Raw genomic sequence first — 27,053 nt, 5'->3', positions numbered from 1 at the left:
ACAAATTATTTTTGTACATAATTACAGGTTTATGCAAACTAATGAAACACATGAACTCCTCACTTGTCTCTGACTGCAAACTTTTGTTTCCCTTCTGGGAGTTGAAAAAAAGTCACTGTGTCAGCAATTCATCTTTTTCTGCCCATTGGATCATCACGCAGAAATTAAATGAGGTGCCTAATGTGAAATTAAATATCAACATTCTGTTGAACTGTAGGACGATGTACTAAAATGTTTAGTTTGCATTGCATTTCAACACATTTGTGTCATTCTGAGTTTGTTAATTTTGGATGGTGAGAAATGAAAGTTTTGCATGAATCTAAGTTGTACTAACGGCACTGTGCCAACATATTTTTCATATTGTTTTGCAGAAAGATACGCATCAATCTGTTCGATCTCATCTTTTCAAGTCTTCTTTGTAGGCTGCAGGAAGCAACTACCTCTTTAATCTCAAACATATAGCCATTATATTAATCTTTTGAACAGCTCCCAGAAAGTGTAGTAGCTTTATCTGGCAAGCTAAGCATTTGACACCAGTGTTATCATGATGTATTAAAAACCAAACCAAACCATAACAAAGCAAAAAAGCAAGGCTCATGTTGCCAATCAGTTGGTTAGTCCGTGCTAGAGTCACTCCTAGGCCCTTGCTCTTGCCTCCTGACAAATGGTCCATATCTGAGAATAGAGACTGGTTAGACCCAGAGCTGTAGCCCTCAGCCATGGACCTGAGTCTATGTGAGTTGTCCTATGCCAACTGATAATGACAAAATTTCTTATTACGATTTAAGCAAAGTGAGTGTGCAACACGATATTAAATATTACACATATAAACAGCCTGTAGTGTGTGCTGAATGTTGGCTCACTTATGTAATAGCTGATCTTAAAACTGGCTCTTTATGTGGTGAATGGCCCTCACTACCCTTTTAACTATCATCACCATCCTCCCAGTCTAGTCTCAGCCCTCATCATGCGGACTTAGGTCACTGTCACTCTTCCCTCACTTTGTTGCCTTCAGTTTCATCCCATTTAAACTGCTCTCCGCAGTAAAATTAATCTTCCTATAATAATGCAACTATCATGTCATACTCAACAAACTAGAGTGGCACTCAAATTGCCTATAGGATCAGACTCAAGCTCCTCGATCTAGTGTTGTTATCAAGCTTCTCTTCCTTCCTTCTTTTCCTCCTTTCCTGTTTTCTCCCTCTCTTTCCACTCTTCTTCCTTATTTTTTATTAAATTATAAAACATATAAGAAAAAGTGTACATAGAATAAATGTACAACACCTTAATGAATTTGCACAAAGTGAACATACCCAAGTAACGCCCAGATCAAGAAAGAGAACTTTACTATCACTTCAGGAATTCTTTCTTTCTTCTGCGACCCATTCACCCTCAAGGAAACCACTAACCTGACTTCTAACAGCAGAAGGTAATTTGATCAGGCTGAACTTTGAATAAGCTTCTCCTACATGCCAGACTCAAGAGAAGGCTCTGACATGGGGGACATGATGCCTCGGGCCCTCCAAACCTGGCAGCCTATGGCAGCAAGTCTAATTCGAGTGCATGCAGCTGATGGATCTGAGTGTCCTGAGATCTCATCTGCTGTAGTCAGAATTTACTCAGGAGCTGCCAGCTAGAGGTATCAGGGTGACAGCTGATGAGCATTGGGCAGGGGGAGACTGGCAGTGGATAGAGTTTGATGATGATGATCTGAAGCTGATATCACAGACTTTGCCTCCCTCCCATTTTCCACAGCTCTGCTCCTTGGCCATGTCTTCAGCTTCCCACTCACTGCATTTTGATAAAGGCACCTGCAGCTGTGTCATTCAACCCTAAAGTCCCCAATTAATACTCGGGGCCTTTTGGATGCCAACTACAATGTCCCCCCCTGTGGGAGGGCTTCTGGTGCTGCTCTGCCCTAAAGAGCATTCTTTCTGTGTTCCAGGGGCAGAGCTGAGAAAACACTTTTTATCTGTGATTGTTTTTAACAGCAATTAAATGAATGCTATTATGATAAAGTTCTTATGTTGACTTTATATAACAAGGTGCTTTATTCTAAAGTGGAGAATTTCCTGAAGCATTTGTACTGAAAAGGTAACATACAAAAAAGGAAACTAGTGTTTGAAGAAAAGTCAGGGGCCATTACTCATCATCTGAACCTAACTCTGCAACGACTTTAATTTTTGCATATTATCTCCCGGGTTGTGTCCATATGGACTCCAATTTTTACACTATGGTTATTGTAGAGTTCATATCAGAAGAGTATTTTTAAATGGCCTTGTTTATACAAGCTCTTTGCAAAAGGAAAATGACACTATGGATTCATAAAATCTTGCCTTTCTTTTCTGCAAGTTGTCACCTTAGTGGCAGACTCTCATTCTGTTCCTTCAGGGGAGCGGCACAGCTGAGGCTAAAACAAATGACAAAGATACCCATACATGAAGTAGCCTGAATTTTTGCTTCCTCTGTCAGTTGCTATTTAAGTAAATATAAAGAAATCACCTTAACCTTGTTATACTTTAGAATCTCCAGGAGTAATGTATGAAGTTACTCCTGGAGATTCTGAAGTATAACAAGGTTGAGGTGATTGACCTACTAATATAGTCTGGATGTGTGTCCCCGCCAAATCTCCTGTTGAAATATTATCCCTAATGTTGGAGGTGGGGCCTGGTGGGAAGTGATTGGATCTCAAGGGCAGATTTCTCACGAATGGCTTAGCGCCACTCCCCCTGGTGCTGTTCTCAGGATAGTGAGTCTTTGTGAGATCTGGTTGTTTAAAAGTGTGTGGCACCTCCCCCTGCCTGGCTCCTGCTTTCACCGTGTGAGGTGCCTGCTCCCGCTTCACCTTCCAACATAATTGTAAGTCTCCTGAGGCCTCCGCAGAAGCCAAGCGGAAGCCACTATGCTTCCCATACAGACCACAGAACCATGAGCCACTCAAACCTTTTTTCTTTATAAATTACCCAGTCTCAGGTATCTCTTTATAGCAATGCAAGGATGGACTAACACATCTGCCTATCTCAGAGGATAGTCTACTAACTCGATACACTTATTTGAGCATCTACCACATATGCACAGGGCTCCTTGCCGGGAACTGGAAAGCAGCTGAGCCAGCAACTGCAGCTTTTATAAGGCACCATCTGTGGACAGGTGAGGGCTCTGGTACCGATGAGTGATATTCACTCAGGGGAAGATTAAAGTCAGGCCTCGGATCTGGGTTCTGGTTTTGTACAGTCCCTGCTTCTTTTCCCTCACCCTAGAACTTTCTAAGAATGGGCTTCTATGGCCCCCTGGATGGCCGCTGGCATCCGAACACTCCAAGCTCAGATCCCCCCTGCCCATTTCCTGTTGGCTTCTCAGATTCCCTGCAAACAGCTTCCACCCACACTCTGTTTAGGCTTCCTTCACCAAAGCCTCATTCTCTGTCTCTTTCCTAATCAGAAATTCAGGGGTACCTCAAACTACAGTCCCCTGCTTCGGGAGGCCGAGGCAGGAGGATCATGTGAGCCCAGGAGTTCAAGGCTGCAGTGAGCTGTGATTGCATCACTGTACTCTAGCCCTGGGCAATAGAGCAAGACCCTGTCTCAAAAAAAAGAAAGAAAGAGAGAGAGAGAGAAAGAAGAAAGAAAAGAAAGACAAAAATTAGAGCTCTAACCCTTGGCAACACAACACAAATTCTGTTTAGCCTTCCTGGAAGGGAGGTTTGGGGTCCTTAGAACTACAGGGACCTCCCTTCAGCATATACCCGCTGCCTCAAAAATGCACATAAAAAAAGTTTTCTGCTGAAGAGGGAAAAAAATGTCTTAAAACATCCCATTTTGAATTGCATATCCCACTCCACTTACATAAATTCAGAAGCGGGAGTAGTGGTCTCTGATTGAAAGGATCTTGCAGGATGTTGCAGAAAGAGTGACATTCGTGTCAGGCATTAAAGACAGATGGGACTAAATTAGGTAGCACTAGCAGGTAAGAGCATCTTGCATGGAGGAGCACTGGGGACCAAACTCAGAAAGGGGAAAATCTAGAATGTGTTGGAGGACTGCGAGGACATGGATCCAGCAGGAAGATATTCATGCAGGGTGTCCCAGGGGAGCTGCCACCCTGGACTACATGGGCAGGACTGTGGTCCCAGACCACCAGAGCCAAGCCTCCTGTAAGAGGCCATCAGGCCAAATCTAATTGTGCACATCTCCCTTTGCCTCAACCACAGAAGAGGTCCCAAAATCCCATCATCCGCTGTCACCAGAGCTCTCATGCTCACACATCTCTGTTTACTCCTCTTTGACCAAGTTCTCCTTCTATTCCACTATAAAATGTTTCTGTCTCACAGCCTCCCCTTGTAACATTCTCTTCACCTGCATTCTGAAATGTGGTGGTTTTCTGAAATCACTTCTCCCATGGCCACCAAAGGCTGTTTTATTTCCCATACTTCATGTAGCCATGTAAGGTGGGTGTTTTCCTTCCTTTCCTCGGTCACCACCAGACCATCGTTCCCCTGTTCCTGCAGAAACTTTGCCCTTTGGGGTTCGTGTGACTTGGATACACCATCTTCTTTGTTGCCACCATCTCCCCACCCACTCCTCTTCATTCACTGAAGATTTTAGTTTCTGGTTCCCTGTCTTCCTCTCCACCCCAAATTCTATCATCGCTCTTTGTAACCTCAGCCTTCCGAGGAAAGGTCATTTCAGTCCCCTGGCATCTCAGTTTCTTCACCTCCTTATCTCAAGTGATCTTTTATTTCTGTCTACTTCAGTCACCCACTCCAATAGTTACTCCGTGGGCCATTGCACCATCTCTAGAATCTTGAAGGCCAACATCAAGGTCTTGGGCCATTCCATAACCTTCTAGTTTATTTGTTCAAGTATCCTTACTAGAAAAGTCCTTCAATTTCTTCATGGCCTCCACTCCATCCATTCTCTCACTTTCTCACTGTTCATTGATATCCTCATAAATGCCTCCTTTCTTGCCTAGTTTCAATTCCATATTCCACCATTCTAGTTACTTTTTACAGAGACCATAAATTCCTTTATCTTCCATAGCTTCAAGGATAAACTCAGCCTTCTGCTTTCTCTGTGCATGAGCACAACTGCAGAAAGTTACATTAGTTCTTTCATTCCCAATTCATGACTTTAGACTTCAAGTGAGCTCTCAATTGCTTGTCGGTGCTCTTCTACTTCTCTGGTAAGCTCAACTTCCAGTTCTCCTGCAGAATCAATCTCCCTCTCTTTACTCAATCAGTCTTGGCATAGACACACATTCTAGTATCTCCCTCCTCAAACCCCTTAAGCTACCACCTATCAAAGCACAACTTCTCTAAAGGATTGTCTGTCTACGATCCTTCTATTCCTTGGTTTCTCATTCACTCCTCCACCAACTCCAAACTGTTTTCTGCCAAAATTGTATTTCTCACCCCAGTGTACTCCAGGATGTCAAATCCAATGGTGAGTTTTCTAGTCAGTGACTGTGGTGGGCTGCATAACGCCCCTTGCCCTGAGATGTTCCCATCACACTGTCCTCTGCTGTGAATATTCACTTTACATAGCCCACCTTGCAAACAGGTCTGATTCAGAGACTTCACACATGCTAGTCCCTCTGCCTGGAATGCACAGTCCATGTTCCACCATGTAATCTTTTTAGAGAAGTCCTCCTTGATCTCTAGTGAAGTGCCTTTCCCCTGTGATTCTCTGTTACGGCATGTGCTTCGTGACACTTCTCACAATGAATTGGTATGAATTGGTTTGTTTTTTAATTCTATTATCTTCTCCTTTAGTGACTCGATGGAAAGCTACTCAAGACCTGGAGACATAACTCTTTTATTCACCAACATTAACCTGACACTTAGCAAAGTTCAAGGCATGTAATATAGATGCTTAATAAATATTTGCTGAGTGTTCATTATTGAGAGGAAAGTAGCTGAAATGGTAAAGTGTTATTAGAGGCACACAAAGCTAGAAAATGAGAGGCCAGATTGTGGGGAGTACTGAATGTCATAGTGGAGAGTTCAGACTTTATGGATAATAGAGAAACATGAAATATTTTGATCCCAAGAAAACAAATTGTTTGGATCCGTGTTATGGACAAATATCTCTAGCAACAACACAAGAGATAGATTACATTAGAAAGAAATTGGAGGTGCTGGGCATGGTGGCTCACACCTGTAATCCCAGCACTTTGGGAGGCCAAGGCGGGCGGATCACTTGAGGTCAGGAGTTTGAGACCACCCTGGCCAACATGGTGAAACCTTGTCTCTACTAAAAATACAAAAATTAACTGGGTGTGGTGGTACAGACCTGTAATCCCAGCCACTTAGGAGGCTGAGGCAAAAGAGTCGCTTGAGCCCGGGAGGAGGAGATTCCAGTGAGCCAAGATCGTACCACTGCACTCCAGTTTGGGTGACAGAGTGAGACTTTGTCTCAAAAACAAACAAGCGAACAACAACAACAAAAATTGGAGGCAAAGTTTCTGGAAAGATAAAATGATTCAGCAGATGTATATATTTTGAGAAGGAAAAAGGATTGTATAAAAGTATAGTTGCACTAAGTTATATATAATAATTTTTTATTAAGAATGAACATTATTAGACTTCATCTAATAGTTCAGCCTTGGGTTTGTTGTGTCCAGATTATTATAGCTTTGGAATGAATGTCCCAGGTTATCTCAGGATATATTTATTCCCACAAGCTCTAAAGCATTTATAGTTTGTGGTTTGGGGGCTAATCAGACCTAAAGGCGTCTCTCCACAGTAACTGGAAAAAGCCTCCCATATTCAACTGACTATTTTTAAACACAAACAACCATTCACTCCTTCCAAATCTGATTGCTGTAAACTTGGTGAGCAAGCCCTCTTCTCAGGTCGTGTGTGTGCCAGCTCTGAGTTCTGAAGCCTGGTGCCTTCAAATTATCTGGATTGAAATAGTGCCTGGAAAATGTGATTAAAGTAGGCGATGAGTTTTGAAAACTTAGGAAACAGCCATACAGATTTTAAAGATGGGTTTAACACGAACCAAACAAAAACGAATTCTTCCCAAAGTACTTGGGGAACAAAAGGAAGAGGCAAATAACAATTTTACTCTAAACACCAGGAGAAATAGGCAACGGAGAAAGAAAGGTGTTGACTTAATGCCAAGAGACCTTCTTGAAAGCAAGGGGCTTTAGAGAGACGTTTTTTCAGATGCTGTCTTTAAATCCAAACATTTTCAGTGGCGCGAACACAGTGGATGTGTTTGGTTCCATGTCAGTAATGCATGAAGAGGTAACAGGGGTGAAAGTGGGTCTGCTACCTGCTGAAATGCCCTTGCAACTCAGGTACCTACTTCAGGGGCTCTGCAGGTGGGGGGGACCTCCCTGATTGTCAGCCAGCACAACTGTCACCCACCCTCAGCTGGCATCCCCAGCACAGTAGAAACCCAGAGAAAATGTGGGGAAACAAAATGGAAACTACTGGGAAAGGCAGCTGAATTTCAATAACTTCAGTTTTCACTGTTAGTGTAGAAGGTTTTCTATTAATCCCTAGGTAGTTCTGGGACTGGAGTGATTTGTCTTGAAGAAGCAGTGTGGGCTGGATGTGATGGTTCATGCCTGTAATCTCAGCACTTTGAGAGACTGAAGCAGGGTTGCTTGAGCCCAGGAGTTCCAGGCTAGCCTGGGCAACACAGAAAGACTCCTTCTCTACCAAGAAATTAAAAAAAAAAAAAATTAGCTGGATGTAGTGGCACATATTCCTGGTCCTAGCTACTTGGGAGACTGAGGTAGAAGGATTGCTTGAGCCTGGCAGTTTGAGGCTACCATGAGCCATGATCATTCCACTGCGCTCCAGCCTGGACAACAGAGCAAGACTCTGCCTCAAAACAAAACAAACAAACAAACAGAAAGAGTGTAATGAAAAGAAAGGAAATAAATAATTCAAGTAAAAGAAACTTGACAGATTAAAGCCAATAGGCTACAAGTAAAAGAAACTTGACAGATTAAAGCCAATAGGCATTCCCAATGTGAATTTAAGTGATTTTATGCCAGTATTTTTTAAATGTATTAATGACATACATCTGCCACGTACTTGAACCTCTTGGATTAAGACTACAGAAAGGAAGATACAGATAGTGACGAGCCAAGGAAAGGGTGCTCATCCGGGTATCAGGGGACTTGAATGCTAGCCAAATCTCTGCCTCTTACTAACTCTCCAACCTTGAACGGGTAGCTTCACTTCTCTGACAATTATTCTCATCTTAGACTAGAATGTGGCTTTCACTATAGAAAGCAGGACCAACATCTCAAGGACCGGCAAGAACAGAGTCTGTAGATATAGATGTGTTGGAGTGGAGCAGAAGGCTGGTCCCCAGCTTGGATGTCTCCCTTTCTACAGGGGAGGTGGTGAGTTCATCTGTGGAGGGGAAGAAGCAATAGCCTGTGTGAAGAGGAGCTGGGGAAGGATGTCTTTGGCAAGTGCACAGGACATCAGGAAACGCTGGCGAAGCCACAGTGACGCTTACAAGCACAGACTTGTAGTGAGCTCACTGATGGCCCCTCATGGTCCTAGCATTCCCCAGTGTGTGGAGTGCGAATATGGAAATCCTGGAGCAGTGGGAGGGCGAGAGGGAGTGAGGACCAACAAAAGGTCCTGGCCAGGCCTGGGGGCTCACACCTGTAATCCCAGCACCTTGGGAGGCCCAGGTAGGGGAATTGCTTGAGCCCAGGAGTTCGAGAGCAGCCTAGGCAATAGAGAGAGACTCTGTCTCTACAAAGAAATGTCTTTTAAAGAGTGAACTGGGTGTGCTGGCACTTGTCTGTGGTCTCAACTTGTCAGGATGTTGGGGGGTCGCTTGAGCCCAGGAGTTCGAGGCTGCAGTGAGTGGTGATTGCTCCATGCACTCCAGCCTGGGCAACCGAGTGAGATGTTGTCTCAAAAAAAAAAAAAGTCCTGTGGTCAAAGGTCTTGAAGAAACATCCCAGAGTACTTCCTTCTTGAAGATGTGTGGTTCCTGTTAGCATACTAAAGGCTCTGACAAGTCCTGCAGTAGAGAAACAGGGTTAACTATTTATGTCACCATTCTAGAACCTGCTTGACTAAAGAAACTTTTTAAAAAGATATGTTTGTTAAAATTTCACTGAACATAATGGATACAACATCATTCTAGGGTATAAAATTCAAGCTCCCTGAGAAGGTATATAATGCCTCTAGGATCAGGCTCCTGCCACTTCCTACTTCAAACTTTATAATTAGTTGCTATGGAGCCAAATGCCCTGGGAGCTCATCTCTGCCCACCCCTGCTCACCCGCCACCCCTCAAGTCTGCATGCCCCAGCCTGCCCTGCAGATTGCATGCTTCGTGGTTTCTTTGTGTGTGTGTTTTGCTCATGCAAAACCTAAGTGCTCTCTGTCTTCTTCTTTAACTGTCCGATTCCTAATTATCCTTTACGATTTACGTTACTCACAATCACCCTAAAGGGCATGTTGTCATGGATATTTTGTGAGCTTGAGTCCAGCCGTTTGTTCAGAAAAATAACTCCCTTGTGCATAGTAATCTCCATTCTATAAATTGCTTTCTTACATACTGTCTTGCTTAGTTCTTCCTTCAGTTCTGTAAAGCAGACTGTATTATCATCATTGTTTTATAAGTGAGAAAATGAGCATGATAGAGCCCAAGTGACTTGCCTAAGATCATCTGCTCAGGAAATGGCAGAGACAGGCCGTCCCCACTTTCAAGCCAAGCCCTGCCCATTCAGTGGGTATGTGACTCACGAAGCATAGAAGGACTCAAAACATTTGAGCAGCTTCTTTTAAAACAAATAAGCTAACCATTTCTCCCTCCCATTTCTTCCTCTGTCATTGTCACTGCCAGCACCGTCACATCTGCCTCTCAGATGGGGCTCTGGTGACCGGGAAGGAGAGCATCTGGAGTGAATGAGAAATCATTTGTAACCCCTGCACACATTTCTTCTGACAGCTGCTGCTCTTCCCAATTTTCTGCTTGGATGATTTTTTTAAAGCCTGTTAACTGTTTTTTTCCTATTGCAGAATGGAAAACAAACAGCACAGCCACCTGTGTGAACACACACAAGTATATTTCCTTTAGATGCAAGTATTTGCTATCACAAGGAGCTGGAAGCGATGAAGCCTGTTTTTAAAAACATTGCTACTTCATTTACTGTATTTCTAAAGTAGAAAATGACCAAAGAAAAATTCTCCAACTGTAATTGTGAATGAGCTCCGTAAACATGGGCCACCACAGGACTTCATCATGAGCTGCCTGCATTCTTGACTTCTGTTGAGTTCATGGAGGATGTTGAGTGCTGCTCAGCTCGCTCTTGGCCTGCCCTTGGCCCATTCTCTCCTCCTTCCACCACCACCCATCTGCAGGAGCTGCTGGACCTGACAGTGTAGAAGGAAGCAGCCTCAGAAAACCACCTGAAGCAAGATATTAGGGATAGAGGGTTTTCTCCTCCCACAGTAGCTAATATTTTAAAGGAGAATCCACTCTTACCCCGCAAGACAATGCTTAACCCAGAGAAGTTAATCGGTAAGGGTAGAACTCTTGGTTCTACGGCACTCTGATGGGTGCATTTGCACCATATGGAAGAACCGTTTCCTCTCCCACTTACACGGCTTTTTCACTAGAGGGGAAAGAAGACAGGTTGAAAAACAAACTCACCTGCATGTATGTGCTCAAGGGAATGAGCAATCATTTGCCATCATGAAGACCTAAGAAAAGCCTTATGCTTCAAACAGTTGCTTTTTTATTTTTGTGTGTGTGTTTTGAAGACGAGGTCTCCTCTGTCACCCAGGCTGGATTGCAGTGGCGCAATTACAGCTCAGTGCAGCCTGGAACTTCCAGGCTCAAGCAATCCTCTCACCTCAGTAGGCATGCTCCACCACACCTGGCTAATGCTAATTTTTTTTTTTAATTTTTTTGAGATGGGGTTTTATCATGTTGGCCAGGCTGGTCTCAAACTCCTGGACTCAAGTGATCCATCTATATTGGCCTCCCAGAGTGTGGGGATGATAGATATGAACCACTGTGCACGGCCGTGGTTGTACTTTTAAGTGTTGCTTTCCTCCCACTACATGTCATACTTCATCTACTTGGTATGACTTTTTAAGATATATAAGGACATTCTTCCACTATTGCGAGATTTGCTTCTGAAAGGCATAGAGCATGTGAGCTGAGCACACGTGCTCCTATCCCACTCATACCCGGCCAAGGTTGTCCATACCTCCAGGTCTGCCAGGCAGAGGTGAACCAGATCACGGTCCCACTCAGTGTGACTGCATTCCCACCCAACCTGAGTGCCCCACCCTGGGCATGGATGGTACTGAGGGGCCTTCCAGTGGAGCGACAGGACTTCAGAGCCCCAGGTTGGAGTTAGGACAAAAAAGGTTGAAGTGCTGGCTTTGCCTCTTGTTAGCGACCTTGGGCAAGTTGCTACAACTCTCAGGCCTCAGTTACTTCACCACTGTAGCCCAGGGAGGATTAAATTGAGTAGCCAATGGGAACTGCTTGTCTCATAGGGACACTAGATACAACTGCAGCCATTACCAAGGTCAACAGACATGAGCTGACTACTTAGAAAATGTGCTCTTAGAAGTCATTCGTATTCATCTAATCAAGGTTTTGTGAAGGCTGCTTCCAGTAAATGCACAACACTGTGAGGATGACCTCACTGAGGAGCAATGAGAGGGTAAGGGGAGGAGGTACAGCCCCTCACTCCTCACACTCAAATGGCATCTACCACAGCTTCCCACTGACTTCACAGGGTGGAACTTGAGCCCTGCCTGGCTAAAAGACCCTGTCTCTCACTGTCCAGCACTCTTTAGTATAAAGGGCTTCAGAAACTATGAATAAGAGAACTGGCCGTCTGGGCTTGACACAGAACAGGACATTCAAACTCCCTGTGGCTCAGTACTCTTGTCTGTTTGGGTGCTTTTTCCATTTACTTGAAAAGCAGTCTGCCTGTGTGATCAGCTGCCAAGGTAGGCACATATCAACCTAAAATACAAAGAGGCGCTCAGAATGTGCCAATGTGTGCATGGGATGGGGGTGGGGGCTGGAAGGGAAATAGAAACAGGATGGAAATGAAAGACTCCCTCTAATTAGAATGTTTCCCAAGCTTTCCCATCTGGTTCTTCCGGAAATAATAATCACAAGGGGAAATATCTGACATGGTGTCATCTACTGAAGAAATGAACTGGGCTTGCTTTTCAGGGAGAGGCAAAAAATGGTCACCAGGGACTCAGTTTGGAAAAAGCACGAGTGTAAGGAGTTGAGAGGATGACGGGCCCTGGTTCCTGGAGAGGAGGTGAAAATGTGTTCTTCTTTTCTTCCCCTCTCCAAATCTCAGGTCTTTATCTATAAAATAGAGTTATCTCCTAAATATACTAATTAGGAAGCAGCCTGGCATCATGGAAACAGCGTGGACTTTAGAGCCTAAACGACCTGGGCCCGCATCCACTCCATTGCTGTCACTTCAGGGAAAAGTTTCACTTCTGCAGACTTGTTTCCACGTCTTTGAGACAGAGATTCTAATATTTACTTTGTTCTAAAGATTAGAAGTGACATACGGAAAATGTTGAAATCTTCACCTCTCCAGGGGATGATATTAGGATATCGAGCCTTTGGGAGGTGATGGGTCACGGGGGCAGAGCACTCATGAATGAGATTAGTTCTCTTATCAAAGAGACTCCAGAGAAACCTCCCACCCCTTCCACCGGTGAGGTTGGAGTTAGAATACCACTGTCTATGAGGAAGCAGCCCTCACCAGACCCCAAATCTGCTGAGACCTTAATCTTGGACTTCCCAGCCCCTAGAACTGTGAGAAATCAATTTCTGTTGTCTGTAAGTCACCAAGTCTATATTATTTTGTTATGTAGCAACCTGAATGGACTAAGACAGTAGCTATAATCATCATCATCATTGCCAATACCAATATTACATGAAGCTCACATGGACAGAAATTTCCTTATAATAGTGGAGAAAAACTAAAGCTCTGACTCTGAAAATGTATTTCTAATTGGTAGATAGAATATCCTAGAATGTTTTGAAGCTTTATTTGTTGAGGCATGCGTAGGGATGGTCAGTGCTAGTTCTTACCATTGCTGTAATTCTCCTAGGTCATCTCTCAGCTCAGTCCCCTCATCTATGCCCTTAACACACACTCCCTTAACATGCTCATGCCTCGCTAGCTATTCAGGTTTCAGTTCTGCCAAACTCTCCCTCAGTCCCATGTCCCATTCCAGCTGTACCTTGTCTCTCATTTTTTCTTGACTTAAGAATGCAGGTCATTTTCCAAACACAATTGTTACAGCAGGAACAGCTAAGATTACCACATTTTTTTCTTCCTATCAGGCTGTGAATGCCCACCAGGTCACAACCAAATTGGGCACAGTGACCCTAAAGAGCTCTGCAAATAAATGCCAGGGACAGAGAGTGGTAGACTCCATCATCTGGGAGAATGAATGAGAACTGAGAGGCAGGTTGTGCCTCCTTTGACCTAAAACTCTGAATAGAATATTTCCAGGAATCCTTGGGATTTCCTGGGTCCTAAGCCTCTAACACTTGTTCTCTGGAATCATCATTCCTTTGAGATAATTGGTTTTCTTCAATTCAATCAATGGTGTTGATAAGGTACCATTTTTATGCAGTCTTGAATCACATAAGTTCTTAAAAACATTAGGGAAAAAACATTAGAGATGGTAAAGCTCCCTGATGAGCAAAGGGAGCTCATGTGGGGTGGGTGGATCTTTCTTGGGAGCCTGGGCTTTGGGGACAGGAAGTACAGTCAGGCTGGACATGCTGTTTACATTAAGTCCACCAGTCGTAGAGAGGAGAGGGAAGAGCCAGACCTGTATACACACCTCAACCACTGTTCTCCCTAATGGCATCACCTTCTACAACCTTCTCAATCTCCCCCATTCTCTTTCTGCATTTGCAAGCGGGGGATCATGCTGCCTACTTCTTAAGGTTGTCATAAGGTTTAAGTGAGAGAAATTGGTACTCTGGTGTCTCCTCCTCCTAATAACGCTGTGCCCACACCCCTTGTCACCATTGTTAGGATTCTAGAATGTTCTTTTTCTCTGTAGAAGTGATGAGAAGATATCACTAGCACAAATAAAGTATAGTTTTAATGATCTGTTGTTTGCATCCATAGTTTATGAATCTTGAAGGTCTGTGGTGCTAGCGAAAAAATAGGGCCTCACCTTAGCACTATTTCGGAGCAAGAACCTTGAGACTTCAGAGAAATCGCAAACAATGAATAGTTTAGAATTACTGTTAGTAATAATATTATTATTATAACAACATTCTTCACAATTCAAGGATCTAACATACACAGTCATATGTTGCTTCACAACAGGTATATGTTCTGAGAAATGCATCCTCGGGTACTTTTGTCTCTGCTGAACATCACAGAGTGCACTTTTGGACACCTGGATGGTATAACCTACACCTAGGCTTTCTGGTCTAGCTTACTGCTCCCAGAGTACAAACCTGTGCACCATACTGCTCTACTGAATACTGTTGGCATGATCATACAATGATCAGCATTTACATATCTAAGCATATCTAAACATGAAAAAAGTACAGTAAACATACAGTATAAAAGATAAAATATGGTCCACCTGGCCGAGTGTGTAGTGGCTCATGCCTGTAATCCCAGCACTTTGGAAGGCCGAGGCAGGTGGATCACTTGAGGTCAGAAGTTTGAGACCAGCCTGACCAATATGGTAAAACCTCATCTCTACTAAAAATACAAAATTAGCCAGGCGTGGTGTCGCACGCCTGTAATCCCAGCTACTTGGGAAGCTGAGGCAGGAGAATCACTTGTACTTGGGAGGCAGAGGTTGCAGTGAGCTGAGATCACGCCATTGCACTCCAGCCCGGGCAACAAGAGCGAAACTCAGTCTCCAAAAAAAAAAAAATAAGAAAAGAAAAAAAGGTCTACCTATATAGGGCACTTACCATGAATGGAGCTTAAAGGTCTGGAAGTTCTCTGGGTGAGTGAGTGAGTGACTAAGTGGTGAGTGACTGTGAAGGCCTAGGATATTACACTACTCTAGGCTTTATCAACATAGTTCGCTTATGCTCCAACAAATTTATTTTTAAAATATTTTTTCTTTCTCAATAATAAATTTACCTTAGCTAACTGTAACAGGTTTACTTTATAAACTCTTTTATTCTTTTAACCTTTTGTCTCTTTCGTAGTAGCACTTAGCTTAAAACACAGTTTCCAGTCATAGAAAAATATTTTCTTTCTTATATACTTATTCTATAACATAAGCTTTTTTCTGTTAGCATTTTTTTCTTACTTTTAAAACTTTTTTGTCAAAGACAATGGCACAAATACATACAACTGCCTAGGCCTACGCAGGGTCAGGATCATCAGTGTCACTGTCTCCCCGCTCCAAATCCTGTCCCGCTGGAGGGTTCTTCAGGGCTAAAAACAAGCATGGAGTGGTCCTCTCCTAGGATAGCAATGTCTTCTTGTGGAATACCTCCTGAAGGACCTGCCTGAGGCTGTTTTACAGTTAACTTTTTTTTTTTTTTTTTGAGATGAAGTCTCACTGTCATCCAGGTTGGAGTGCAGTGGTGCAATGTCGGCTCACTGCAGCCTCCGCCACCTGGGTTCAAACAATTCTCCAGCCTCAGCCTCCTGAGTAGCTGGAATTACAGGCGCCTGCCACCACGCCTGGCTAAGTTTTGTATTTTTAGTAGAGATGGGGTTTCACCATGTTGGCCAGGCTGGCCTCAAACTCTTGACCTCAAATGATCCACCGACCTCGGCCTCCCAAAGTGCTGAGATTACAGGCGTGAGCCACCATGCCTGGCCAACTTTTTTTTATAGGTAGAAGGAGTACACTCTAAAATCATGATAAAATAGTAAATACATAAACCAGTAACATAGTCATTTATTATCAAGTATTACATACTATACATAATTGTATGTGCCTGGCTGCATAGTGGTTTGTTTACACCAGCGTCATCAGTGATGCACTGTGCTATGACATTATGACAGTGATGACATCACTAGATGATAGGAATTTTTCAGCTCCATTATAATCTTATGGGACAACCTATCACTAGCCGAAATGTCATGTGGTGTGTGACCTTGTATCAGTTTTATGTGTATAAAGTATTCCTACATAGATTATCCCATTTGACCTGCAAAACAATTCCATAAAGTAGGAAGGGCAGAAATTTACTTCGTTGTGTTAAAACAATGTCCACGGAGGTTCAAACCTGCTGTGAGTCACAGCTAATGATTAGTTACTTCAGAACTCAAACCCATTTCCCCTGACCCCAAATCCATTCCTGACCCTCCCACATCCCAATTAATTCCTCAGCTCTTAGGTGCTTTCCCATCAGACAGGAAGCATAAAAACATGCATGTAATTACCTATTGCTGGTTAAAAAAATTATATATTTCATGAAACAACTCAAATTGTTCTGTTGGGTGAACAAATTTTCTCCAGGATAACATGTGGGTCTCAATTCTAAAAGTAACTAACATTTATTATACAGAACCGATTAGGTAACAGGCACTATGCTAAGGAAGCCTTTTGTACCTACACTTAATTTTCACAACAGCCCTTGAAAGTAGCTATTTTTTTTTTTAACTTTTAAGTTCAGGAGTACACGTACAGGTTTGTTATATAGGTAAACTTGTGTCCTGGGGATTTGTTGTACAGATTATTTTGTCACCCAGTATTAAGCCTATACCCAATAGTTATTCTTCCTGATCCTCTCCCTCCTCCCACTCTCCATTCTCCAATAGGCCCCAGTGTGTGTTGTTCCCCTCTATGTGCTCATGTGTTCTCGTCACTTAGCTTCTACTTACGAGTGAGAACATGCAGTATTTGGTTTTCTGTTCTTATGTTAGTATATGAATACATTTCAAAAGAAGACACACAGGTGGTCAACAACTATATGAAAAAAGCTCAACATCACAGATCATTAAAGAAATGCAAATCAAAGCCACAATAAGATACCATCACACACAAGTCAGAATGGCTATTATTAAAAATGAAGTAGTTATTGTTGCTTCATCTTAGAGAAGAGGACCTGATTGTCAAAAAGGCCAAGTAAATTGTTGATATGGTTTGGCTATGTCCCCACCCAAATCTCATCTTGAATTGTAGTTCCCATAATCCCCCACGTGTCACAGGAGGGACCCAATGGGAAGTAACTGAATCATGGGGGGGGTGGGGTTACCTCCGTGCTGTTCTCATGGTATTGAGTGAGTTCTCACAAGATCTGATGGTTTTATAAGAGGCTTTTCCCTTCTTTGCTCTGCACTTCTCCTTGCTGCCACCATGTGAAGGACATGTTTGCTTCCCCTTCTGCCATGATTGTAAGTTTCATGAGGCCTCCCCAGTCCTCCAGAACTGTGAGTCAATTAAACCTCTTTCCTTTATAAATTACTCAGTCTCTAGTACGTCTTTATCAGCAGCGTGAGAACAGACTGATACACTTGCCTAAGGTCACATGGCCACACAGTGGAAGTAGGGCTGAGAAACGTCTGCGTGGCACCAAAGTCTATGCTCTCAAATCACTCTGCTGTTTACTTGTGTTTCTCTGGCACTTTCCTCAACATCTCATACAGAACTCCCATCCCCTAAATGTGCCTCCTAATACTTAAGGGTGTCCCAAGAAAATGTCTTACATGAATCTTCCAAGTCAGCACTCCTGTCAGCTCTCAAGTGTCATCCACCATTTCTTTACCCTTCTCCTATTTCAGCCCGCACAACCCAGAAATGAAATGTTGAGCAGTAATCCCCACTGTGGTGAGCTTGCAAATAAAAAGAAGAGAGAAGTGCCCTGGACATGCTGCCCGCGCCACCATGGTTTCCTTGCTACTTTACTTCATTTGGTTTAGAAGTTGGATGTTTGAAATGGAAAGAGGTGAAGGAGTGAAACTTCTCATCTGACGGCTCTTTAAAGCCCCTGCCTACTTGGGGCAGTTGTGCCTTCCCTGAGCTTCACATTCCTTAACAGCAACATAGAAATGATGCCACCTACTTCACAGGATTATGCTGTGTGTTGAATGAAATACACTGTGCAAAGCACCTGACATCATGGTTGGCACCTTCAGAAGCTAAAACAAAATGATGGTTTCTTCTCACCCAAATTCCTGTTCCATATGAAGACATAGCTTCCTATGTTGTTGGCAGTTAATCAGTAAACACACAGTACTGTTTGTAGAGTGATTGTAATGTTCAGACAAGTTCTTGTATAAGAGAGTGTGAAAATTACCTATAGAGGACTGGACATCACTTACGTAAAATGTTTTATGAACATTAATGTAATGAGATCAACCTACAATTACACTTGGACATATATGATTTTGTCAAAATATTCTCTGTACTGATATTTGTGATAAAAAGGATTATAGCAGCCTGTGCCTGGCCTAAAGAGATTTGAGCACATTTCTAAATGAGATGTAGATTGAGTCACTTGCCAGCTATCTGGAAACGTGAGCAAAACCTCCTTAACCTTTGGTGAAAAAACTGTGTGAAGATGTTTAACAAGGAAAACTATCATGAGACTCCGACCGGGCATCCTGGCATCCTGAGAATTTCCAAGGATTCAGCCTGGCCTACCGTGGTCAGCCAGGGCCAGTGGCCCCTGATGCCCCAGGGGTGCTGCCCATGTGTGGGGATGCTGAGGAGTCAGGGAGGGAGAATTCACCCAGACTTGACACGATGCTGCATGCAGAGCAAGGAAGTTCTAGACCACATGCTCACCTTGTTTTGGAGGATGATTTCCTGGTTCCCTTTTAGTCAAGTTATTTCACATTGATGAAGACTGGAGCTTTCTCACACCTGCCTTCTTTCCTCCTCAGGTACAAGGTCAGCATGACTCAGAAAGGTTCCTTTCCCTCTGAGAGGTACTGGGCCTATAGAAATACCATGAATGTGAGAGACTCAACTGAATTTTAAGGTGATTTCTTTTCTTCTTCCTTTTGTCTCATTTTTTATTTATTATGCTTTTCAATTACCTGTTACAATTTGCTAGAAAGAAATGATCTCCATTTTTAAAAAGCACTACCATGTTCTCACAAGTTAAAAGGTTTAGATTATTTTTTTCTTCTCTCTAATTAGGATGGGCTAAATTATATTTAAAAACAACAACAACAACAAAAAACCCTTCCAGCCTGATTTGTTACCTGGGTTTTTTTTTTTTTTTAATCTTATTTCTTCTTTCTCTCTTATGTTTTTCTTTTTTCTTAATTTTTTTTTCTTTTTCTTCCTTTCTTTCCATCTTTCTTTCTATTTCTCTCTCTTTCTTTTTCTTCCTTCCTTCCTTCCTCTTTCTTTTTTCCTTCCTTCCTTTCTTCCTTCTTTCTTCCCTCCCTCCTTCCTTCCTTCCTTCTTTCTTCTTTTCTCTCTCTCTCTTTATTTGATGCTAAGTGTCTTCTGCACAGCTGCAACAAAATACCACTTTTTTTCCATTTTGGAGGGTGAATTAATACCAAGTTTCTTTCATGCTGCTCTAAGAAAATGCCATAGACTGGGTAATTTATAAAGAAGTGAAATTTGGTTTCTCACAGTTCTGGGGACTGGAAGTACCTGGTGCCTTGTCTGGTGAGGACTATGTCCTCTGGAGGGGAGGAATACTGTGTCCTCATTGGGTGGAAAGCAGAAGGGCAACCTACTGCTCAACAGCTGTGTGAAGATTCTTTTATAAGGGTCTTAATCCCATTCATGAAGGAAGCACATTCAGATCCGATTGCCTCTGAAACGCCACCCCTCTCTTCCTACTATCACGTTGGCAGCACCAGAATTTTGGAGGGGACACAAACCATGACACCAAGTATTTTGATGTGGGACCCCTCCTAGAGAACCCAGAAATGACCGCAGGATTTAAAGCGCAAATTCATGACAACATTAAAGTTGCTTACAACTGTCTGTTGTACACTTTATCCTAGAGGCTTAAAAGTATTTAGTAAAAATAATGCAAACAAAGTAGATGAAAAGTACACTTCAAAGTTTATTGGAGGCTTCGTTTATAAAGCAGTGTCTCACGGGTCAGTCACCAAATCACAAGAATAGCTAACACAGAATTTAGGATTAAACTCTGAAATGAATAGTGTTTTCATTTCAAATAGGAGGAAGGAGACAGTGAAGAAAAAGTGATTCCATTTAGATACACAAAGGCGAGAGGGAGCCGACTGCGATGGCTCACACCTGTAATCCCAGCACTTTGGGAGGCCAAGGTGGGGCGGATGGATCACCTGAGGTCAGGAGTTCAAGACCAGCCTGGCCAACATGGCAAAACCCCGTCTCTACTTGAAAAATACAAAAATTGGCTGGGCGTGGTGGCGGGTGCCTGTAATCCCAGCTCTTCGGGAGGGTGAGTCAGGAGAATCACTAGAACCCGGGAGGCGGAGGTTGCATTGAGCTGAGATCATGCCACTGCACTCCAGCCTGAACAACAGAGCCAGACTCTGTCTCAACAAAAGCGAAAACAAAGGTGAGAGGGGTTGTCTTGGCTGTCCTCACTGCCACCCCTCACTTGTAGATTATTCTCCACTACTATCTTTTTCTGATTCTGCGATATAGGCGCAGAGTCCAGCTCCATGCCCACAATCATTATCTGACCCCCCTAGTTTAAGACTCCCCCGGTGCTGAAGACTTGCTGTTTGCTTCCTCAGGCTGTCGGTGGAACCATGGGGCTGAGTCACGTCTGCCCACAGCTGCTGCTGTTCGCATCCCTGGGCACTGAGGCCTGAAACTCCACCCTGGCAGGGACCAGCCCGACCCCCCTGGAGGAAATGGCTGGGCAGTTTCAGCAGCAGCAGATGAAAACTTCCTTCCTCTTCATCCAGCTGCGGGCTCCTCCAGCCTGCGCTCTCCCCGCCCCGTCTCCAGCGGCAACCCCAGGGGGCCTGGAGGAGGGACACAGTTTCCCAAGTCCCAGGACAGGCTTCTTGGCAGGCCGGGACCTCAGGCGCACACAGGGCTCAGCTGCCCCTCCTTTGAGGCTGCTGCAGAAGGCAGGCCCTGAGACGGAGGAACCAGCTGCTTTCACTTGCTCTGCTCCAAGGGAAAAGAAGGAAGGGAGGAAAAAATCCCAGGATCCGGATGTAAGCAGGGGTGGCGATTACAGATCCCCACATTACAGACATTGCCAGGCCCCTGCCTCCAAGACGCTGGGCGGGCTACAGCCCCGGGCATGGAGGCTTCCTAGCCCAGTTCCCGTCATGAGTGACGAAAGCAGCAGTCCCTCCATGGGCTGGAAGCACTGGCCAGTGACTTCTGCCACCCAGGACCTGTGGGGCATGGACCCACGATGCAGGGATAACTTGGGATGCTTCCCTCCAAGGGCTGTCCTGGTCCACACTGCAGATGGAGAGGAAAAGAATGTGCTGAGGAGAGGTGCCGAGACCTGCCAAATACTCCCTGGGAGCTGTAAGGAGGCCACAGGTCCCGCAGTGCAGGCGACAAGGGCACGGCTCTACAGGTACTGTCCAGCCGTGCACACCAGCAAGGGCTGCCCAGCCCCGCCTGCCACTCTGCCTCTCAAGGTAAGAACTCGCATGGCCTGAAACCCAGCAGAAGAAAGGGAGCCAGGGGACAGACATGCCACCCTGGCCCCCAATTTCTGGCATTGGTTCTCTCCTCTGCTTGAATGGGCCACACCTTGACAGCAGAGGTACCCACGAGCCGCAGCCTTCCCAGGCCTGGCATTGGCTCTGTCCTCTGCCACCTTCCAGGCTGAAAACGTTTCGTTTAGAAGGAGGCAAGGATCAACTATTTCCCAAGATTTCTGCCAAAGATGGGAGAAGAAAAGTCAGGCATACTTTATGGGGGAACACCAGAAGGAAGGACAAAGGAGGTACCCAGATATTTATTGGGCCCTGTGATGTGCTAGGCATTTTCTCACATCCCGTGACTCCTCTTAACCACTTTGAGAAATAGAGCTCCACAACTCCAGTTTCAGAGGAGGGGATGGAGATGTGACTGGGCAAATATCCTCCCCACCCTTGCAGAAAGACAAGGGCGAAAGCAAAGTCTGTTCTCCAGAATGGGCATTGGGAACAATGGGGGAGGCTCCAGGGAGCTGTGGAGGTTTCCAGAACTGGAGCACAGCCTTGGAACTCAGCCACACCCTACTGTCATCCATGAACACCTGACTTTCTAGGGCTCTTATCTGCCTCCCATCTCCCAAACACACCTAGACCACCACCACCCAATGGATGTGCAGCCTAGGACAGGAGCCTCCGTTCCCCATCTGGAAGAGGAAGGCAGCCCTGTGTGGTCTCCAGGGTCTTTTCCAGCTTTGTGGGCTCCTGTTTCCAGGTCTATGGGCTCTGCCTCTGATCACGGCCTTGACTGCCCTTGTTAGCATCTCACATTCCTCACTTCTGACCCAGCCTTCCCGTCGTGCTCATGTCTGCAACCCACCTTCTCCCCCCAGCTCAGGTGCACTGTTCTCAACATGGGTGGACAAAAGTTAAAATGATGCATTCAGCTTTCTTTTCTCACAGTGTGGACATCTTGCTATCCTTTGCATGTGTATGAGCATGAGGGTGGAGGGGAGGAAGGGTGTGGAGGGTGGTGGGATGAGATGGAAGGAAGAGGGGGTCATTGGAGTGTTGAGGGTTAGCATGGAGAGGAATCTCTGGGAAGTCACAGAAGAAATGAATGAAATTCACAGCATCTGGCAGGGGCCTCTCATGGGCTTGGAGGGGGTGCCGCTTCATCTGAACACCATGCCCTCTCCTGCAGGCTTCTCATGGCACCCTTCCTTCCCTTTTCTAACAAGGGTTTGCAAAACCACAGTTAAGAATCGGGGAGAAAGTTCTCTCCAGAGTAGCACTGTTGGAGGAAGAGATGCTAGCATGCTTCCTTAAGAAATAGTTTACATTCCATCCTAATTCTTGCATCTTTTATTTCCTACCGGGATTTAGGAGGAATGACAAACTCCTGCGTCAGAGCCCATCTCTGTATGTGGGGTCACCCAGTCATTGTTTGTGTACTTCAGTGCTGGCCTGATGACTTGAAAACCCCATCTTTTCCCACTCTCCCCTCCCGCCTTCCGGGGATAAGCTGAAGCCTCAGAGCTGTTGCCATTTCTCTGGGGAGAGGCACTTTGGGAATTGGTCCAAGTGTGTGGATCTCACCCTTGTCCGCCTTATTCAGACCCCTCTGCAAATGGGCCCCCGACATCTGCTCCGTCTGAGTTAAAGGTTGCAGGATTCCTGGCTAAAAAGTTAGAAGCCCCAAGTCAGAGTCCTTGTTCAGAGCAAGCCACCAGAGCTCTCTGAGGCTCAGTTTTTCCATCATGAAAACACTGATGATGTGCCCTGCCTCACACTGTGGTGGAGATTTGTGGGCTAAAGCGAAAGGGGCCCTCAGTAGTCCTAAGGGAGAAAAGAGGAGAAGCCAAATCAATGAGACACCAGGAAGGACCAGGGAACCCATGGAGTCAGAGGTGGTCAGACTGTGTGATTGATTCCCTCTGCCATGGGGAGAGAGGGGAGTTGGGAAATTAGCACCCTCAGATCCTGTGGGTGCGCTATGGCTATCACTGCCCAGGGTTGGGTGTTAGACAAAGCAACACAATAGTTTTTCCATCTGTCCAGCCCTGGACAGATTAAGTTGCTATCTAGACTTGAAAGATGAGTGTGTGAGAATTACTCAATCCTTTCATGTTTTGGAATGTAGCTATATGAGTTGTAGCAAAGTATCAAAAAGCTGATTAAAATATAATATCTTCTTGACCACTGTGGATGCTAACACCATCAGTCCCCCACAGTGGAAGCTTTCAGTCGATGAACTCAGGGAAAATGTGCTCAGTTATGTTTATTAAAGGGAAACGTCAGTTGCAGGGAAGGAAACTCTATTCCTACAAATGTACAATAGAGTTGAGGTCCTAGTGTCAACTTGGAAAATCCTGGATCTGAAGAGTAAACTTTCTTCTTTGCAGGATTTGAAATGGCTCAATTTATTCTCTCAATGATGAAACATCACAGGCTCCAGAGTAAAAACTGTTGGCTTGCGTCTTTCCAAGTATTATATGGAACGAAGAACAAATCTTCATTGGTTGGTTCTTAGTTTATTCTATGACTAGGCTTTAGTAAAAATAATCAGAGCATTCTGTGACCTGAACAGCTTCCATTGCACTATTTCCTCTTATGAAAATCTCAAAATTCTCCAAAGATGTATGTTATTATCACCCCACTTCACTGGTGAAGGGACAGATGCTTGCGGATGGTAAGCAACTCCATGGGACTAGGACGAAGCAGCTCAGGCCCAGCCCTCAAGTTGTGTGCCCCGAGGCCAGGGCTCTCTCTGCCTTCTTTCACTGTCTTTCCAGCTAGCAAGATTTCCTTGGAAGTAACCCTACATTTCCTGAGGCCTGGTGGTCTGTACTGTACTCCTAATTCCTCTGGTGGAGAGGGTGGGAGAAAGACCCTCAGGACTTTAGGTCTAGTGACCTAACCTTGCGCGAATGAGTCCAACCAGCTTTCTAGAAGCAGTGAAGGCCTAGGTGTGGGGGATGTGGAGTCTCAGCTCAGGGTGGTGCCAACGGAGGGCTCTCACATTCGCGTGGTGAGTCTGTCAGTGTAAATCAGAGAATGTTCTATGGGCGGGGGCCAGAGCCTGCCCTAACCATCTCCTGGGCCTCGTGTGCTGCTGCCCCTCTGTGGGAACCCAGGGAACTGTTCACATTTGATTTGAACTTGGGACTAAAGGAAAGAAGATAAGGAAAGCAGACCCAACTCAAAAGAGAGGGGGGAAAAGCTTTGTCTCTCATCGTTTCGGGACATTTCCACATCTTAAATTTTTTTTGCTAGGTCTTCATATTTTACATTTTATGTCTTAAAACAGCAGTGACTTTTGGTATATAAACAGCCTTAGAAAATTAGTGGTAAATAGGTTTTTTAATGTCCCTCATTTTTACTGACCTCAATTTTATCTATGGCTTTAAATTTCCAAAAAAATTGACTGCTCTATTTTGGTCTTCCTTTCTCCCTTCCTCCCTCACCATCGGTCCTCAAAACCAATCCACTTTTTGAGCTTTGATCACTAGCTTGTAAGAGTGTTCAGGGTTTAGGAGACGGTGAGGAAATGAGCATAACAGGCAAGGAGCCAGCAGGGGGTTTGTGTGAGAGTGAGACAGGCGTTGGGACATCATTCATTTATCTAATCAATGGAAATGTAGTGGAGGTCTATTTTCTTGTTTGCAGACACTGTCTAGCAGACTAGGAAAAAGACTGTGAACTCCCTGTCTTTGATTGTTATTCCTTAAAATCAAACTAACGTCTGAAATGTAAATCTATAAAGTACATTACATTTTGGGTAGAAAGTTTTTGTTTAATTTACAAGATGAAAAGGAAGCTCTGGTTTTGCTGGCAAACTAGCTCTGGGGCCTCTGACAACTCACTGAACAAAGCTAGCTTCTCTCATTTTCTCCAGGAAATCTTTCTACCTCAAGAATTCTATAATACCTGTGCATCTATGAATACAGAAAGGGAACAAAACTCTTTAAGGAAAGATAAGTATTAAAACAATTTATTTTGGTCAGGTGTGCTGGCTTACGCCTGTAATCCCACCACTTTGGGAGGCTGAGGCTGGCAAATCATGTGAGGTCAGGAGTTCGAGGCCAGCCTGGCCAACGTGATAAAACCCCGTTTCTACTAAAAGTATAAAAATTAACCAGGCATGGTGCCGGGCACTTGTAATCTCAGCTATTAGGGAGGCTAAGGCAGGAGAATCACTTGAACCCAGGAGGTGGAGGTTATAATGGGCTAAGATTACACCACTGCACTCCAACCTGAATAACAGAGCTAGACTCTGTCTCAAAAAAAAAAAAAAAAAAAAAAAAAAAAAGATATTTTCATCTATCTCAGCTTCTCTATAAAGATTCATTATTTTGTCAAATGACTTCCCTACAGGAAACTTACATACCGAGTGAGCTTACCTTTCTTAGGGAAAACTGGGATTTCTATGAGGCGCCAGACATTCAGAGATATGAAAGAGTCAGTGCTTTCTTTGAACAGTAATGCAAATTCCCACCACAGAATTTGCAAACTGTCTGTCCTGTAATGGTTCTAGTTAAATAAAGTCCCTTTCTACAAGTTGAACATTGACTCGCTTGTCTACTTAACCCCCAGGAAGCAGTCACTTACCTCATTAAAGGTAAACCCTTCATTCCTCAAGCCTATTCGACTTTTCTGGTCTGTCATAAGTTTAGAAATGGTTTTTCTCATAAAATAGTATTCTAGATCATTCTGTCTTTATATTAATTCTGCTTGGTGAGTCATTTAGAATTTTATAAAAGAAACTAGAACAAAGAAAGAGCATGCACAAAAGCTCATATAGTAATTTTAACAGAAATATAGGTTAAATGTGCAGTGAAACATCCATTTTAAAAGATTCTGGTATTTAGGAGGCAGTATTGATGGGATTGAAAAGGTTATCTTTAGTTCATTTTATGCTTCCTTGGTTTTGACACAGATGTCTTGATTTATTACTTGAATAAATAAAGCCTGAGATAGCAGAATGGGTTTCAATCCTTTTTCATCTTGTGATTTGCCTTGGTGTTCCCATGACAACGTTCTCTTGCTCTTTTTCTCTCCTTACCCCATCCTTCAGTGTTCACACACAGGAGTCCTGTGGATCGCTGTATAGGGGCAATCCTCCTGGAAGTTCAGCATCTGGATCTACCTATAGGAAGCAGAGGGCCAAGAGTGCAAGGACACCTTTACAGCTGTGTCCCTGCAACATGTTGAAAAGCAATTGGATTGGGAGCTGGGACACAGGAGCTCAATGCAACTTCAATATGTCAGTTGTCTTGCTTTTCATCTCTCCTCTGCTATCTTCTGCTTGCCCGTTCTTCAGACTTCTCTGAATCCCTCTTTGTCTTTCTGCCCATCTGCTTACTCATCTCCCTACTCCACAGGGAGGAATTTGATCCACACCACTCCCAGGTTTACATCTCTTCTTCTTAGAAGACAATCCAGGCTAAGACTGAAATCTCTTAGGCCTGCATCCCTGGGAAGAGACTTTTTGGTCTGATGTGGGCTGGTACCCACTCAGTCTACTATGGTGGCCACAGA

At 44.2% G+C, this 27,053-nt stretch overlaps 1 protein-coding gene across 1 annotated transcript in view; it reads left to right on the top strand.

Moving 5' to 3' along the window:
* Positions 1–27,053, top strand: part of PSD3 (pleckstrin and Sec7 domain containing 3) — a 704,060-nt gene that overhangs the window by 124,337 nt on the left and 552,670 nt on the right. Inside the window, exons 4-5 of the mRNA XM_017961820.3 lie at positions 18,828–18,925; positions 20,640–21,512. Coding sequence (XP_017817309.3) covers positions 20,760–21,512 — 753 coding nt within the window. The 5' untranslated portion in view covers positions 18,828–18,925; positions 20,640–20,759. The remainder of the gene's footprint in view (positions 1–18,827; positions 18,926–20,639; positions 21,513–27,053) is intronic.

The sequence above is a fragment of the Papio anubis genome, chromosome 8 (genome assembly GCF_008728515.1).
Source record: "Papio anubis isolate 15944 chromosome 8, Panubis1.0, whole genome shotgun sequence".
Taxonomy (NCBI): domain Eukaryota; kingdom Metazoa; phylum Chordata; class Mammalia; order Primates; family Cercopithecidae; genus Papio; species Papio anubis.
Note: the sequence above shows the minus strand (reverse complement) of the source record. Positions and strands in the feature narration are given on the sequence as shown.